Source organism: Oncorhynchus kisutch, linkage group LG3 (assembly GCF_002021735.2).
Source record: "Oncorhynchus kisutch isolate 150728-3 linkage group LG3, Okis_V2, whole genome shotgun sequence".
Taxonomy (NCBI): Eukaryota; Metazoa; Chordata; class Actinopteri; order Salmoniformes; family Salmonidae; genus Oncorhynchus; species Oncorhynchus kisutch.
The window spans coordinates 18,662,039-18,679,670 of record NC_034176.2 but is presented as its reverse complement, the minus strand read 5'-3'; the positions used below and the strand labels follow the sequence as shown (position 1 = coordinate 18,679,670).

General features: G+C 48.4%; 1 protein-coding gene across 7 annotated transcripts in view; it reads left to right on the top strand.

The window, feature by feature from the left end:
• Nucleotides 1–17,632, top strand: part of LOC109876601 (vacuolar protein sorting-associated protein 13A) — a 73,721-nt gene that overhangs the window by 13,498 nt on the left and 42,591 nt on the right. For 4 of the 7 annotated variants that reach the window (XR_004208226.1, XR_004208223.1, XM_031818317.1 and 1 more), the window contains exons 24-42: nt 555–639; nt 775–953; nt 1,086–1,242; nt 1,907–1,986; nt 2,153–2,212; nt 2,348–2,555; nt 2,918–3,034; nt 8,664–8,767; nt 9,075–9,242; nt 9,528–9,835; nt 11,702–11,849; nt 11,988–12,162; nt 12,249–12,373; nt 12,757–12,926; nt 13,461–13,705; nt 13,878–14,197; nt 14,348–14,710; nt 16,014–16,115; nt 17,294–17,446. Coding sequence is in view for 3 of the 7 variants with exons in the window: in XM_031818317.1 (XP_031674177.1) it covers nt 555–639; nt 775–953; nt 1,086–1,242; nt 1,907–1,986; nt 2,153–2,212; nt 2,348–2,555; nt 2,918–3,034; nt 8,664–8,767; nt 9,075–9,242; nt 9,528–9,835; nt 11,702–11,849; nt 11,988–12,162; nt 12,249–12,373; nt 12,757–12,926; nt 13,461–13,705; nt 13,878–14,197; nt 14,348–14,710; nt 16,014–16,115; nt 17,294–17,446 (3,267 nt within the window). In the remaining 4 variants the exon portion in view is untranslated. The remainder of the gene's footprint in view (nt 1–554; nt 640–774; nt 954–1,085; nt 1,243–1,906; nt 1,987–2,152; nt 2,213–2,347; nt 2,556–2,917; nt 3,035–8,663; nt 8,768–9,074; nt 9,243–9,527; nt 9,836–11,701; nt 11,850–11,987; nt 12,163–12,248; nt 12,374–12,756; nt 12,927–13,460; nt 13,706–13,877; nt 14,198–14,347; nt 14,711–16,013; nt 16,116–17,293; nt 17,447–17,632) is intronic. The other 3 variants (XR_004208225.1, XM_020469007.2, XR_004208224.1) reach the window with 2 other exon arrangements.

Here is a 17,632-nt window from a genome sequence, read left to right as displayed (position 1 = left end):
TCTATCTCTGCCTGTCTGTGGGTTGACTCTCTCTCTCTCTGCCTGTCTGTGGGTTGACTTTCCCTCTCTCTCTGCCTGTCTGTGGGTTGACTCTCTCTCTCTCTCTCTCTCTCTGCCTGTCTGTAGGTTGACTCTCTCTCTCTCTCTCTCTCTCTCTCTCTCTCTGCCTGTCTGTAGGTTGACTCTCTCTCTCTCTCTCTCTCTCTCTCTCTCTCTCTCTCTCTCTCTCTCTCTCTCTCTCTCTCTCTGCCTGTCTGTAGGTTGACTCTCTCTCTCTCTCTCTCTCTCTGCCTGTGTAGGTTGACTCTCTCTCTCTCTCTCTCTCTCTCTCTCTCTCTGCCTCTCTCTCTCTCTGCCTGTCTGTGCGTTGACTCTCTCTCTCTCTTCCTGTCTGTGGGTTGACTCTCTCTCTCTCTGCCTGTCTGTGGGTTGACTCTCCCTCTCTGCCTGTCTGTGGGTTGACTGTAATGTTGGTTGTTGTTTTGTGTGTAAATAGATTTATATTGGGTTGTGTGTGTGTTCGTGTCTAATTTCTGCTTGTTTTTCTTCCGCAGGCTCCAAAGCAGTCTTACACCCCTCAGCTAACCCCCAGGCAACCAACCATGGCTGAACTGCGCAACTCCCTCATATGGGAATCAGGTGAGAGACATGCACGCACACATACAGCCCATACAGCCCATTACAAATGGATCTTTGTACTTTACGCATACACACAACTGTGATCATGACAGACGTTAGTGTGGCATTATCATTTAAGTGTGTGTGTGTGTGCAGGCTCAGAGGAGGACCTGTTCTACGATGCTCCCAGCTCTCCTATAGGCGACAGTCCGTTCTTCCCCGACAACATGCCCAGCCCCCTGCAACGCTCCGACTCGGTCAAGAGGAGAGGTCTGGTCAAGAAAGACCCCAAGAAGAACATGACAGAGTTCCTCATGACGTTTGAGATCAACAAGGTATGCTTAACATAATATACATCTGTGTGTGAGAGAGTCCTTAAACACTTAATTTAGATGTTTTCACTCTGATTGCTAATAAAGCTGTGCGTGTATATGTGTGTACTTGAACTCCCTCATTCTGCTGTCTAGCTGTCTGTTCAGCTGTGTCGTCTGTCTAGAGGCCAGGAGGTCACAGTGTTACACCTGGACGTCGAGCGTCTCGGCACCGAGCTAAAGATTCGCACCTTCGACATGACATCTAACACCTTTCTACGCGAGATCTGCCTAGAGTGCTCAGAGTATATGGGTAGGTGAGGGGGTGGGTGGGAATCGTTGTCTCTTAAAGGTAGGCCTGTCAACTAACTGATCCAGAAATTCACTATCGAAAATGTATCTTAAACATTTCAATATTCAAATAATAGTTTTAATATAATTAGCATAGATTTACATAAATACGTGAATGTACAAATCTGGGTCTTATGCGCCTTCGCTACAGCCTTCTCCATACCAGCTCTGACATTAGGGGAGACGCCAGAAAAGGTAGTCACACTTGAATGTGCCTGTATATGCCATTGAAACCAGCATTTCTCTCCTGTTCTATTTGTTTTTCAAATGAACTTTATTCCGTTGTCCACCACATTCAAACGTAGTAATCTAGTCATGTTTGATAGCAACCTATTCGAGTTGTTGCATCTTTACATCACCCCTCTTTCTACGCTTTTAACATATGTCACATGAAATGGCTTCTGGTGTGTTTTTTGAATGGTGTTTTTCCCTCGATTGCATTTTTGGAACATTAGCAAGACGGCTCTGCACCTTGCTGCGTTTGAAATGCAAAGAAATGATTGTCTAGATCATTATGAAATAAACGTGATATGCTGCTTCCTCGTTGGCGGTTGTGTGGCATGTCTGCAGACTTCTCTGTGTGGTTTTGGTGTGATATGATTTTCTGGTTTGATATACTTGTCCAGATTCAGAGGAGAAGAAAGTGCACCTGATCACAACTCTAGACAACACAGAGGAGGACCTCCTCACATTGGAGTACACTAAGGTGTACACACACACACACACACACACACACACACACACACACACACACACACACACACACACACACACACACACACACACACACACAGTCAACACTGTTTCATGCATTCTTCATCCAATGTAGATTAACAGTAGAGCAGGTCTAAAAGCTTCAATGTCTCTTTCAGGCTGATAAGAACGGGCCAGAATTCAATTCTCAGTACAAGAACACTGAACAAACAGTAAAGGTAAGATCTTACATTACAACTGTGTTAACCCACATTTGGAACTTCAACATGATGTTGATTTGAGCTCAGTACTCTGCTCAGTTGTGTTAGTGTGTTCATTGTGACGGTGGTGTGTGCGTGAAATCTCTGTCTCAGGTGAACTTCTCATCTCTGGATGTACACCTGCACACGGAGGCTTTGCTCAACGCCATGAACTTCCTGAACAGCCTCCTCCCCCCGACCAAGGAGGCGGTGCCTAGCAAGGAGGAGCTTCCCACAATCGCAGAGGAGGACGAGGGAGAGGGGGAGGAGGGAGAGGGGGAGGAGGGCGAGAAGGAGGAATCGGCCGTGGCAAAAAGAACATGTAATTATCAGTTTCATGGAATCCATTCCGGTTACTGGAACTAAGACTTTTCCACTGTTGAAATGTATTAGAATTTATTTCATGAATCAAAGTTAGTCGAAAGTGGAAGAGAATTTGGTTCGGTAATATACCTCCTGTATATTTGTTGCATGTAGAGATATTGAGTAGACACATGTCCTCCATGTATTCTCCTTCTAATACGTAGCTAGCTAAACCAAATGTAAATTCTCTGCCATTGTATGGACCACTTGACATTTGATGTATTGTGATGCAAACAAAATCATCTTCTCATCAAAGCGTCTTTTACGTTTGGACAAAGGAACTACTCTTTCATCAATGTCTCTCTACCCCACTCTCCTCAGCTTCTAAGAAGTCAAAGTTTGAGGACGTGGTGAATTTGCACATCAGAGCTGATCTCAACTGTCTGAAGGTTTTCATCCGAGGCCATAGCCACATGATAGCAGAGATCTGCATTGAGGGTAACACAAGTCACCGTCCGCAACACAAGTCATCGTCCGCAACACACGTCCGCAACACAAGTCACCGTCCGCAACACAAGTCACTGTCCGCTACACAAGTCACCGTCCGCTACACAAGTCACCGTCCACTACACCAGTCACCGTCCGCTACACAAGTCACCGTCCGCAACACAAGTCACCGTCCGCTACACAAGTCACCGTCCGCAACACAAGTCACCGTCCGCTACACAAGTCACCGTCCTCAACACAAGTCATCGTCCGCAACACACGTCCGCAACACAAGTCACCGTCCTCAACACAAGCCACCGTCCTCAACACAAGCCACCGTCCTCAACACAAGCCACCGTCCGCAACACAAGTCACCGTCCGCAACACAAGTCACCGTCCGCAACACAAGTCACCGTCCGCTACACAAGTCACCGTCCGCTACACCAGTCACCGTCCACTACACCAGTAGCAACACTACATCCGCAACACACGTCTGTAACACAAGTCACTGTCTGCAACACAAGTCACCGTCCGCAACACACGTCTGCAACACAAGTCACCGTCTGCAACACAAGTCACCGTCTGCAACACAAGTCACCGTCCACTACACCAGTCACCATCCGCAACACACGTCTGTAACACAAGTCACTGTCTGCAACACAAGTCACCGTCCGCAACACACGTCTGCAACACAAGTCACCGTCTGCAACACAAGTCACCGTCTGCAACACAAGTCACCGCCCGCAACACACGTCTGCAACACAAGTCACCGTCTGCAACACAAGTCACCGTCCGCTACACACGTCTGCAACAGAAGTCACCGTCTGCAACACAAGTCACCTTCCGCAACACACGTCCGCAACACAAGTCACCGTCTGCAACACAAGTCACCGTCCACAACACACGTCCGCAACACAAGTCACCCTCCTCAACACAAGTCACCGTCCGCAACACAAGTCACCGTCTGCAACACAAGTCACCGTCCGCTACACACGTCTGCAACACAAGTCACCGTCTGCAACACAAGTCACAGTCCGCAACACACGTCCGCAACACAAGTCACCGTCTGCAACACAAGTCACCGTCTACAACACACGTCCGCAACACAAGTCACCGTCCGCTACACAAGTCACCCTCCTCAACACAAGTCACCGTCCGCAACACAAGTCACCGTCCGCAACACACGTCCGCAACACAAGTCACCGTCCGCTACACAAGTCACCGTCCGCAACACAAGTCATCTTCCGCAACACACGTCCGCAACACAAGTCACCGTCTGCAACACATGTCCGTAACACAAGTCACCGTCCACAACACACGTCCGCAACACAAGTCACCGTCCGCAACACAAGTCACCGTCCGCTACACAAGTCACCGTCCGCAACACAAGTCTGCAACACAAGTCACCGTCCGCAACACAAGTCACCGTCCGCTACACAAGTCACCGTCCGCAACACAAGTCATCGGCCGCAACACACGTTCGCGACACAAGTCACCGTCCGCAACACACGTCCGCAACACAAGTCATCATCCACTACACAAGTCACCGTCCGCTACACAAGTCATCGTCCGCAACACACGTCTGCAATACAAGTCACCGTCCGCAACACAAGTCACCGTCCACAACACACGTCCGCAACACAAGTCACCGTCCGCTACACAAGTCACCCTCCTCAACACAAGTCACCGTCCGCAACACAAGTCACCGTCTACAACACAAGTCACCGTCCGCTACACACGTCTGCAACACAAGTCACCGTCTGCAACACAAGTCACAGTCCGCAACACACGTCCGCAACACAAGTCACCGTCTGCAACACAAGTCACCGTCCACAACACACGTCCGCAACACAAGTCACCGTCCGCTACACAAGTCACCCTCCTCAACACAAGTCACCGTCCGCAACACAAGTCACCGTCCGCAACACACGTCCGCAACACAAGTCACCGTCCGCTACACAAGTCACCGTCCGCAACACAAGTCATCTTCCGCAACACACGTCCGCAACACAAGTCACCGTCTGCAACACATGTCCGTAACACAAGTCATCGTCCACAACACACGTCCGCAACACAAGTCACCGTCCGCAACACAAGTCACCGTCCGCTACACAAGTCACCGTCCGCAACACAAGTCTGCAACACAAGTCACCGTCCGCAACACAAGTCACCGTCCGCTACACAAGTCACCGTCCGCAACACAAGTCATCGTCCGCAACACACGTCCGCGACACAAGTCACCGTCCGCAACACACGTCCGCAACACAAGTCATCATCCACTACACAAGTCACCGTCCGCTACACAAGTCACCGTCCGCTACACAAGTCATCGTCCGCAACACACGTCTGCAACACAAGTCACCGTCCGCAACACAAGTCACCTTCCGCAACACAAGCCACCGTCCGCAACACAAGTCACCGTCCGCTACACAAGTCACCGTCCGCTACACAAGTCACCGTCCGCTACACAAGTCACCGTCCACAACACACGTCCGCAACACAAGTCACCGTCCGCTACACAAGTCACCCTCCTCAACACAAGTCACCGTCCGCAACACAAGTCACCTTCCGCAACACACGTCCGCAACACAAGTCACCGTCCGCTACACAAGTCACCGTCCGCAACAGAAGTCATCTTCCGCAACACACGTCCGCAACACAAGTCACCGTCTGCAACACATGTCCGTAACACAAGTCATCGTCCACAACACACGTCCGCAACACAAGTCACCGTCCGCAACACAAGTCACCGTCCGCAACACAAGTCTGCAACACAAGTCACCGTCCGCAACACAAGTCACCGTCCGCTACACAAGTCACCGTCCGCAACACAAGTCATCGTCCGCAACACACGTCCGCGACACAAGTCACCGTCCGCAACACACGTCCGCAACACAAGTCATCATCCACTACACAAGTCACCGTCCGCTACACAAGTCACCGTCCACTACACAAGTCATCGTCCGCAACACACGTCTGCAACACAAGTCACCGTCCGCAACACAAGTCACCGTCCGCAACACAAGCCACCGTCCGCAACACAAGTCACCGTCCGCTACACAAGTCACCGTCCGCTACACAAGTCACCGTCCGCTACACAAGTCACCGTCCTCAACACAAGCCACCGTCCGCTACACAAGTCACCGTCCCCTACACAAGTCACCGTCCGCTACACAAGTCACCGTCCGCTACACAAGTCATCGTCCGCAACACACGTCCGCAACACAAGTCACCGTCCGCAACACAAGTCACCGTCCGCAACACAAGACACCGTCCGCAACACAAGTCACTGTCCGCAACACAAGTCACCGTCCGCAACACAAGTCACCGTCCGCAACACAAGTCACCGTCCGCTACACAAGTCACCGTCCGCAACACACGTCACCGTCCGCAACACAAGTCACCGTCCGCTACACAAGTCACCGTCCGCAACACACGTCTGCAACACAAGTCACCGTCTGCAACACAAGTCACCGTCCGCAACACACGTCTGCAACACAAGTCACCGTCCGCAACACACGTCTGCAACACAAGTCACCGTCTGCAACACAAGTCACCGTCCGCTACACACGTCTGCAACACAAGTCACCGTCTGCAACACAAGTCACCGTCTGCAACACAAGTCACCGTCTGCAACACAAGTCACCGTCTGCAACACAAGTCACCGTCTGCAACACAAGTCACCGTCCACAACACACGTCCGCAACACAAGTCACCGTCTGCAACACAAGTCACCGTCCACAACACACGTCCGCAACACAAGTCACCGTCCGCTACACAAGTCACCCTCCTCAACACAAGTCACCGTCCGCAACACACGTCCGCAACACAAGTCACCGTCCGCTACACAAGTCACCGTCCGCAACACAAGTCATCTTCCGCAACACACGTCCGCAACACAAGTCACCGTCCGCAACACATGTCCGCAACACAAGTCATCGTCCACAACACACGTCCGCAACACAAGTCACCGTCCGCAACACAAGTCACCGTCCGCAACACACGTCCGCAACACACGTCTGCAACACAAGTCACCGTCTGCAACACAAGTCACCGTCCGCAACACAAGTCACCGTCTGCAACACAAGTCACCGTCCGCTACACACGTCTGCAACACAAGTCACCGTCTGCAACACAAGTCACCGTCTGCAACACAAGTCACCGTCTGCAACACAAGTCACCGTCTGCAACACAAGTCACCGTCTGCAACACAAGTCACCGTCCGCAACACACGTCCGCAACACAAGTCACCGTCTGCAACACAAGTCACCGTCCACAACACACGTCCGCAACACAAGTCACCGTCCGCTACACAAGTCACCCTCCTCAACACAAGTCACCGTCCGCAACACACGTCCGCAACACAAGTCACCGTCCGCTACACAAGTCACCGTCCGCAACACAAGTCATCTTCCGCAACACACGTCCGCAACACAAGTCACCGTCCGCAACACATGTCCGCAACACAAGTCATCGTCCACAACACACGTCCGCAACACAAGTCACCGTCCGCAACACAAGTCACCGTCCGCTACACAAGTCACCGTCCGCAACACAAGTCATCGTCCGCAACACGCGTCCGCAACACAAGTCACTGTCCGCAACACACGTCCGCAACACAAGTCATCATCCTCAACACAAGCCACCGTCCGCTACACAAGTCACCGTCCGCTACACAAGTCACCGTCCGCAACACAAGTCACCTTCCTCAACACAAGCCACTGTCCTCAACACAAGTCACCGTCCTCAACACAAGCCACCGTCCTCAACACAAGTCACCGTCCACAACACAAGTCACCGTACGCAACACACGTCACCGTCCGCAACACACGTCTGCAACACAAGTCACCGTCTGCAACACAAGTCACCGTCTGCAACACAAGTCACCGTACGCAACACACGTCACCGTCCGCAACACACGTCTGCAACACAAGTCACCGTCTGCAACACAAGTCACCGTCTGCAACACAAGTCACCATCCGCAACACACGTCCGCAACACAAGTCATCGTCCGCAACACACGTCCGCAACACAAGTCATCATCCGCAACACACGTCCGCGACACACGTCGCCGTCCCCGACGCAAGTCTCCTTCCGCGACACACATCCACAACAGCTGCGTGCATGAATTATGATATTGCATACAATTATGTGTTTGTGTGATTAGTTTTGTGGACAGGACACGCACACACACACATTATAATGATGTTAGTGCCACCTTGTGGTAGACATGAAGAAATACTCAGGCCACTGATGATCTTTTCCTATTGGCTCTGGAACTGATATGAACACACCTTTGTGGTGCCCCACCATGATATCGGGGGGGAGGGGACTAACTATGGATCTGTCGCCGTCCGCTAGTACGTATGTTAGTTAATCACTTGATATCTCAGACACCGCTGGCCCGATTTTGACAAAACTTTGGTGAATGATGTGCCATACCACAGAGATATGGCATTTACAAAATTACACTGATTGGCCAAAGGGGCCGCTATAGTAATCAACTGAAGTTCCAAACTTTGAACAAGCTTGCATCATTTGTTATTTGTGGGGGACGACATGTTTACTGTTGCCTAGTTTTAGACTTGTTCTAGACCTAGACCTGCTCCTCAGTGTTCTGCCTCTTTGTTCTATGTTCCAGGCCTGGTGTCGGAGGTGCTGATGAGGAGAAAGGCGGTGGAGGTTCTGGCCAACCTGAAGAACATAGTCATCCTGGACTGTGATAAGGAGGCACTGTACAAGCAGGTAACTTTTGCTCAATGTTTTCCTTTGCGTTCCCTAATGAACACGACCCAGCAGTCATTGACTACCATACTCACAAGGCTCACTCATGGCCTCCAGTATCCAAAAAGGATCAAATGAAAAGTTGACATATTAAAATTTGAAATAACGCCAAATCTAATCTTTGCCATTTGAACAAACATCACCTAATCTTTGCCATTTGTTTTACTTTAGAGATGTTATTTTCCCAGTCAAGGGGCCACATTCACGAGAAATTATTATTGTTGTTTTTGCTTTCTGCTGCTATATTTGTATGGCGTCTGCATCCTAGTGTGTGTCCATAGCTGATAAGGAGGTGTTTGCTTTCCGCATGGTGAACCACACGGACGCCACTGAGGGCGATGCCTATCTAGACATGGGTAAAGTGGACACCAGCATCACCCTGACAGTGGGCTGCATCCAGGTCATCTTCCTCAACAAGTTTGTCTCCTCCATCCTGGTAAGAGACACCATCTCTCTTAACTCCACTTAACTATCACCTATCCTTTTATGTGTTTCATAAATTCAGCTGCCAACAACACTTTTCCAGGGTGTTGAAAACCATGGCCTTACTTATAGTACCGGTACCAAAATGCCCCAGAACTTACCAAGCCTAATCACATTCGGTGCACTTTTTCGGTTCTGGATTGTCCTACGTCATATGACCATCGATGAGAACTCTGTAACGCGACTGCTCTTTGTCCCACCCCTTCTCTTCCTCTTCATTCACCTCCCTCTCCCCCAGGCTTTCATCAACAATTTCCAGGCGGCCAAGGAGGCCCTGGCTGAGGTGACGGTGCAGGCAGCGGAAAAGGCAGCCACAGGGGTGATGGAGCTGGCTGAGCGCAGCGTGCGCATCTCTCTGGATGTAGACTTCAAAGCTCCTCTTGTCTTCCTGCCGCAGTCGTCCTCCTCCACCAACGTCACTGTGGCTGACCTCGGTATGGTCACGGTCAAGAACTGCTTTGCCTTGGTCGACTCCCAGACGCATGTCAAGATCCCTCCCATCATCGACACCATGACCGTGGTCCTCAGTGACCTGAAGATGTACAGGTGAGACAGAACAGGGTTGCTAGTAAAGCACACCAGTAGTCAGCCAGTTCTGTATACGGAACCAGAATTAAACCTCATGGATTCGCAGTTGTTTAAAGTGAACGGATGACTTCATTTTTTGACAGGGATGTGAGGTGTTTCTTGACAAAAGACAGATTTCTGTGTGTTTCAGTTACTTTTGTATATCTGGTCCATCCCTGGATGTACAGTGCCTTGCGAAAGTATTCGGCCCCCTTGAACTTTGCGACCTTTTGCCACATTTCAGGCTTCAAACATAAAGATATAAAACTGTATTTTTTTGTGAAGAATCAACAACAAGTGGGACACAATCATGAAGTGGAACGACATTTATTGGATATTTCAAACTTTTTTAACAAATCAAAAACTGAAAAATTGGGCGTGCAAAATTATTCAGCCCCCTTAAGTTAATACTTTGTAGCGCCACCTTTTGCTGCGATTACAGCTGTAAGTCGCTTGGGGTATGTCTCTATCAGTTTTGCACATCGAGAGACTGACATTTTTTCCCATTCCTCCTTGCAAAACAGCTCGAGCTCAGTGAGGTTGGATGGAGAGCATTTGTGAACAGCAGTTTTCAGTTCTTTCCACAGATTCTCGATTGGATTCAGGTCTGGACTTTGACTTGGCCATTCTAACACCTGGATATGTTTATTTTTGAACCATTCCATTGTAGATTTTGCTTTATGTTTTGGATCATTGTCTTGTTGGAAGACAAATCTCCGTCCCAGTCTCAGGTCTTTTGCAGACTCCATCAGGTTTTCTTCCAGAATGGTCCTGTATTTGGCTTCATCCATCTTCCCATCAATTTGAACCATCTTCCCTGTCCCTGCTGAAGAAAAGCAGGCCCAAACCATGATGCTGCCACCACCATGTTTGACAGTGGGGATGGTGTGTTCAGGGTGATGAGCTGTGTTGCTTTTATGCCAAACATAACGTTTTGCATTGTTGCCAAAAAGTTCAATTTTGGTTTCATCTGACCAGAGCAGCTTCTTCCACATGTTTGGTGTGTCTCCCAGGTGGCTTGTGGCAAACTTTAAACAACACTTTTTATGGATATCTTTAAGAAATGGCTTTCTTCTTGCCACTCTTCCATAAAGGCCAGATTTGTGCAATATACGACTGATTGTTGTCCTATGGACAGAGTCTCCCACCTCAGCTGTAGATCTCTGCAGTTCATCCAGAGTGATCATGGGCCTCTTGGCTGCATCTCTGATCAGTCTTCTCCTTGTTTGAGCTGAAAGTTTAGAGGGACGGCCAGGTCTTGGTAGATTTGCAGTGGTCTGATACTCCTTCCATTTCAATATTATCGCTTGCACAATGCTCCTTGGGATGTTTAAAGCTTGGGAAATCTTTTTGTATCCAAATCCGGCTTTAAACTTCTTCACAACAGTATCTCGGACCTGCCTGGTGTGTTCCTTGTTCTTCATGATGCTCTCTGCGCTTTTAACGGACCTCTGAGACTATCACAGTGCAGGTGCATTTATACGGAGACTTGATTACACACAGGTGGATTGTATTTATCATCATTAGTCATTTAGGTCAACATTGGATCATTCAGAGATCCTCACTGAACTTCTGGAGAGAGTTTGCTGCACTGAAAGTAAAGGGGCTGAATAATTTTGCACGCCCAATTTTTCAGTTTTTGATTTGTTAAAAAAGTTTGAAATATCCAATAAATGTCGTTCCACTTCATGATTGTGTCCCACTTGTTGTTGATTCTTCACAAAAAAATACAGTTTTATATCTTTATGTTTGAAGCCTGAAATGTGGCAAAAGGTCGCAAAGTACAAGGGGGCCGAATACTTTCGCAAGGCACTGTATGTTTGTTTGTTGTGTTTGATTGTGCAGAACCACCTTTGAGAAGGGGAGATTTCAGGGGGAGATCCAGGTTCTGAAGCCGGTCAATCTGGACCTGTCCATCCAGAGGAACCTGTCAGCCTCCTGGTACCACAGCATCCCTGACATAAAGATCACTGCCCACCTCAAACCTATGAATGTGAGTATGTGTGTATGTGTCAGTGTGTGTGTTAGTTAAAGCCAACTCTCAATGAACAAGAAATGTTAGTATGAAATGATGGTTGTTGATACATTTGTGTAACGGGGTGGATGTGTGTGTGTGTTTTTGTCTTACTAGCTGATCCTGAGTCAGGATGACATGACGGTGGTGTTGAGGACTCTGGGTGAGAACATGTCAGAGACGTCAGACGCTGCTTCCTCTCGTCCTCCTCCATCTACAGTGGATCACTCCGACACTGCCACTACCAAAGGCTCGCAGGGCACAGGAGGTACTGGTACTATCTCCACCAGCGGTGAGAACAGTTGGGTTGAATGTGTGTGTGAGTCTTAATATTTGGATGATTGTGATATTGATAATCATGTTGAACCCTGTCTGTAGGCAACATAGTGGTAACTGCTGCAGTGGTCGAGACCCAGAAGAGCACTAAGCTGAAGAACATACTCAAAGTAGACTTCAAGTTTGACTCCATGACTCTGGTCCTGTACAGCCCCAATGGGACTGAGGTGACTACTGCATCACTGCACACCTTCACAAGCACTAATTGACCACAGAAAACTCCATCCACTTAGATATTCTTACCAGAAAGTGTGTGTATGTGTCTGCCTGTCTCTGTGGGCGTGCGTCTCTGCCTATGTGTCTGTGCCTGTCTCTGTGGGCGTGCGTCTCTGCCTATGTGTCTGTGCCTGTCTCTGTGGGCGTGCGTCTCTGCTATGTGTCTGTGCCTGTCTATGTGGGTGTGCATCTCTGCCTATGTGTCTGTGCCTGTCTCTGTGGGCGTGCATCTCTGCCTATGTGTCTGTGCCTGTCTCTGTGGGCGTGCATCTCTGCCTATGTGTCTGTGCCTGTCTCTGTGGGCATGCGTCTCTGCCTATGTGTCTGTATTCAGGTGCAGGTGTTGGACTCCAGGGATGATCAGCTGATGCTGGCTGAGTTCACCTTGGGAACAATCTCTACATCTGTCCACATGTTCTCAGACGGATCCATGAAGGCCTCCGTCAAACTCACAGACTGCCTGCTAGACGACAAGAGACGCAGAGTCAAGAATATCACTGCCAGGTAAAACACACACACAGTTACCTTGGTACTGAGCCTACGTACACATTCACAGACACTGGGAGAGATACCGCAGAGTGGTGTGTGTACTGTGAACATATGAGCGCGTGGCTCAGTGCTGGCGTTGATGTACGAGGCTCAGTGTGTGTTCTCCAGCGTGGCATAATGTTCATCACTGCTTCACCATCTGTCTGTCACACAGGACTGTCACACAGCTAAGATGAATGGCTTTGGTTTAGCAACTCCATGATAGTCAAAGCAGCTTTAATTTAATCTCGCACTCCCAGTTCATCAAAACCCATGAGTATTTCCATCTGGTATGTCAATTGTTTTGAGAGAATGGAATCTTTGAATCTGTAGAGTAGAATAAAAAGTTACTCACTCTTCTATGTAACATTATATGACAAACAGATTACAAGGTATTTAGTGCACTTATGATAGGGTGTGTTATTAGGACCCTTGCTGTAGGGATTGTTATTATTGCTCTTTCTGTAGGAATCATCATGTACACCTGTCCCTCTGGCCTCTGTCTGTCAGGATGATGGCGATTCGTCCGAGCGCTGAGAGGAACGTGATGGTGGAGGTGAACTACAATCAGGGGCGTGAAGGCACCTCTCTGGAGACGGTGGTGCAGGATGTCTACCTCTGTGCCAGCATGGAGTTCCTGCTCACCGTGGCCGACATCTTCCTCAAGGCCAGCCAACAAGGTTTCTCCTCAGCCGCCCCCAAGAACAGCAGCACTAAACCCACAGTTACAGCCACCACAGCTTCCAAGGAACCTGGTACGACATGTTCACATTTCACACTACACAATATTCACCACAAATGTCATGTTTGTACGACGTCCAATTAGTGCAAAGTGAAATGTCCGATAGTTTCACTCCGTTTCTGACAGTTTTCTTCCATTTGATGCCTAATGAACACACCCTGCTTTCCTCTCTGTCTGTGCTCCAGCTCCAGTGGCAGTCAAGTCGGAGATGAATGTTCTGGTGAAGAACCCAGAGATTGTCTTTGTGGCTGACCTGACGCGTGCCGACGCCCCAGCCCTGGTCATGACCATGGAGTGCGAGCTGGTGATGAAGAGCAACCCGGATGGTCAGCTGATGACGGCAGTGGTCAAGGAACTGAAGGTAGTGGCCTGCCCCTTCCTGAGGGAGAAGAGGAGGAACAAGGAGACCACTGTGCTGCAGCCCTGCCAGGTGTTCTTCAAGAGCGCACAGTCCTCCACCTCCCCGCAGGCCATGGAGGTCTCCATCAAGGCACTGACACTCAAGGTAGGCCACGGCCAAAAAACGGAACGGGAAGAAGCATCTCACTAATAAAATACCTTGTCACTTTTTCTTATGTTTTTATTTCTGGCATAGCTGCCAAAACCAGAGTAATGTGTCTTACATTCCATTCTCCTCTGTGCCCCCTTCCCACAGGTGTCGCCCATCATCATCAACACAGTGATCACCATCCAGTCGGTGCTGAGCCCGGCCGGTGCAGACATTCCCCAGTCGGAGCTGGAGAGCCCCGTGCCCCCAGACCTGTGGGAGCGCCGGTCCTGGCGGGATCTCAAGTTGTGGTTCCTGGAGGAGGAGGGTAAAGACGAGGATGCCCAGTCCCTGGTCCGGCTGATTCCCCAGGGTGAGTCCCTGCAGGTGGCCATTTCCTCCATCTGCCTGACCCTGGAGGCAGGGGTGGGCCACCGTACCGTCCCCATGCTGCTGGCCAAGTCCTCCTTCCACGGGGATGTCAAGAACTGGAGCACCCTCATCAACCTGCACAGCCAGCTCAACCTGGAGGTCAGGCACCGCACATCTCTGCATGCGACCTCTACACTACCTCTAAACAACATCTACAAAACATTTACACAACCTTTACACATCTACACAACATTTTCACAACTTCTACACAACCTCAATTCAACTAAAATATACAGTTGAAGTTGGAAGTTTACATGCACCTTAGCCAAATACATTTAAACTCAGTTTTTCATAATTCCTGACATTTAATCCTTGTAAACATTCCCATTTGCGACCTGAGATGTTGCTTCAATATATCCACATAATTTTCCTCCCTCATGATGCCATCTATTTTGTGACGTGCACCAGTCCTTCCTGCAGCAAAGCACCCCCACAACATGATGCTGACACGATGGTGTTCTTCGGCTTGCAAGCCTCCCCCTTTTTCCTCCAAACATAACGATGGTCTTTATGGCCAAACAGATCTATTTTTGTTTCATCAGACCATAGGAAATTTCTCCAAAAAGTACGATCTTTGTCCCCATGTGCAGTTGCAAACCGTAGTTCTTCCTTGCTGAGCGGCCTTTCAGGTTATGTCAATATAGGACTCGTTTTTACTGTGGATATAGATACTTTTGTGCCTGTTTCCTCCAGCATCTTCACAAGGTCCTTTGCTGTTGTTCTGGGATTGATTTGCACTTTTCGCACCAAAGTACTTTCATCTCTAGGAGACAGAATGCGTCTCTTTCCTGAGCTGTATGATGGCTGCGTGGTTCCATGGTGTTTATACTTGCGTACTACTGTTTGTACAGATGAATGTGGTGCCTTCAGGCTTTTCGAAATTGCTCCCAAGGATGAACCAGACTTGTGGAGGTCTACAATTTCTTTTCTGAGGTCTTGGCTGATTTCTTTTGATTTTTCCCATGATGTCAAGAAAAGAGGCACTGAGTTTGAAGGTAGGCCTTGAAATACATCCATAGGTACACCTCCAATTGACTCAAATTATGTCAATTAGCCTATCAGATGCTTCTAAAGCCATGACATCATTTTCTGGAATTTTCCAAGCTGTTTAAAGGCACAGTCAACTTAGTGTATGTAAACGTCTGACCCACTGGAATTGTGATACAGTGAATAAGTGAAATAATCTGTCTGTAAACAATTGTTGAAAAATTGACTTGTGTCATTCACAAAGTAGATGTCCTAACCGACTTGCCAAAACTATAGTTTGTTTACAAGAAATTCGTGGAGTGGTTGAAAAACAAGTTTTAATGACTCCAACCTAAGTGTATGTAACCTTCCAACTTCAACTGTGGGTTTAGTCAGACTGCATTTGGTGTACTGTAACATAGTGTTGTGTGTTTAGGTTCACTACTTCAACGAGGTGATGGGGGTGTGGGAGCCTCTGCTGGAGCCCCTAGAGGACGATATCAGAGACGGCTTCAGATCCTGGACTCTGGGATTAAAGGTGACCCTTAAAGGTCGACTTTGGGCACGAAAAACGGTCCAACTCCGCCTCTTACTCAATTTTCTAACAGAAATGGGGTGTGCCTTTGGTGGTTCATCGATGTGTCATTCTGGTCATGCACGCCGCAACAAACGTTGCTAGTTCGTTAGCTAAGCTAGCTACTGTAGCAAATCAAATTGTATTGCTCACATACACATGGTTAGCAGATGTTGTTGTGAGTGCAGCAGAATGCTTGTGCTTCTAGTTCCAACAGTGCAGCAATATCTAACAAGTAATCTAACAATTCCACAAAACTACCTAATACACACAAATCTAAGTAAGGAATGGAATAAGAATATAAATATATGGATGAGCAATGTCAGAGGCATAGGAAAGATGCAATAGATGGTATAAAATACAGTATATACATATGAGATGAGTAATGCAAGACATGTAAACATTATTAAAGTGGCATTGTTAAAGTGGCTAGTGATCCATTTATTAAAGTAGCCAATGATTTTAAGTCTGTATGTAGGCAGCAGCCTCTCTGTGTTAGTGATGGCTGTTTAACAGTCTGATGGCTTTGAGATAGAAGCTGTTTTTCAGTCTCGGTCCCAGCTTTGATGCATCAGTACTGACCTCGTCTTCTGGATGGTAGCGGGGTGAACAGGCAGTGGCTCGGGTGGTTGTTGTCCTTGATGATCTTTTTGGCCTTCCTGTGACATCGGGTGCTGTAGGTGTCCTGGAGGGCAGTTCGTTTGCCCCCGGTGATGCGTTCTGCAGACCTCACCATCCTCTGGAGAGCCTTGCGGTTGTGGGCGGTGCAGTTGCCGTACCAGGTGGTGATACAGCCCGACAGGATGCTCTCAATTGTGCATCTGTAGAAGTTTGTGAGGGTTTTAGGTGACAAAAAAGCTAGCCAGTAACTCTTCCAGTATGTGTTGACGTCATTTCACAGGATTTATTTTTGGACGGAAGCTGTAGAGATATGGTATGATAGTGCATTGATCAGTTATACAGCAGAAAACTTTAAAAAAAAGATTTTCTGCCCAATGTCAACCTTTAAATAATTTCTCATTCACACCACACACACACAAACTCACAAACACTGTCCCATGTTCCACACACATCGCTCATCCAGATAGTGTAAACACACTGTCCACCACACACTTAACGGCCATGACTTCCCCCAACTGCAGATGAAGAAGAAGCCAGTAAAATACTCAGGTATATCAGATGAAGTAGACTACAGCATCCCAGACTACAAGACTATCATCAGCATCAGCAGCAAGGACCAGCTCAACATCACCCTCTCCAAGTGTGGACTGGGCATGCTCAGTAACCTGGGAACGGTAAGTCAATGACGTCACACACCAGCACTCTTGTATGTGCTATTCAATTGACTAGCTGAAAATATACATTTTTTGTGAACAATAAAAAATAAAAAAAATGGAATCACGTAATCTGTACTGTCAATAATAATCACAATAAAACATTTTAAAGAATAACTTTTAATGTCTAAGTGGGTTGTTTTTAAT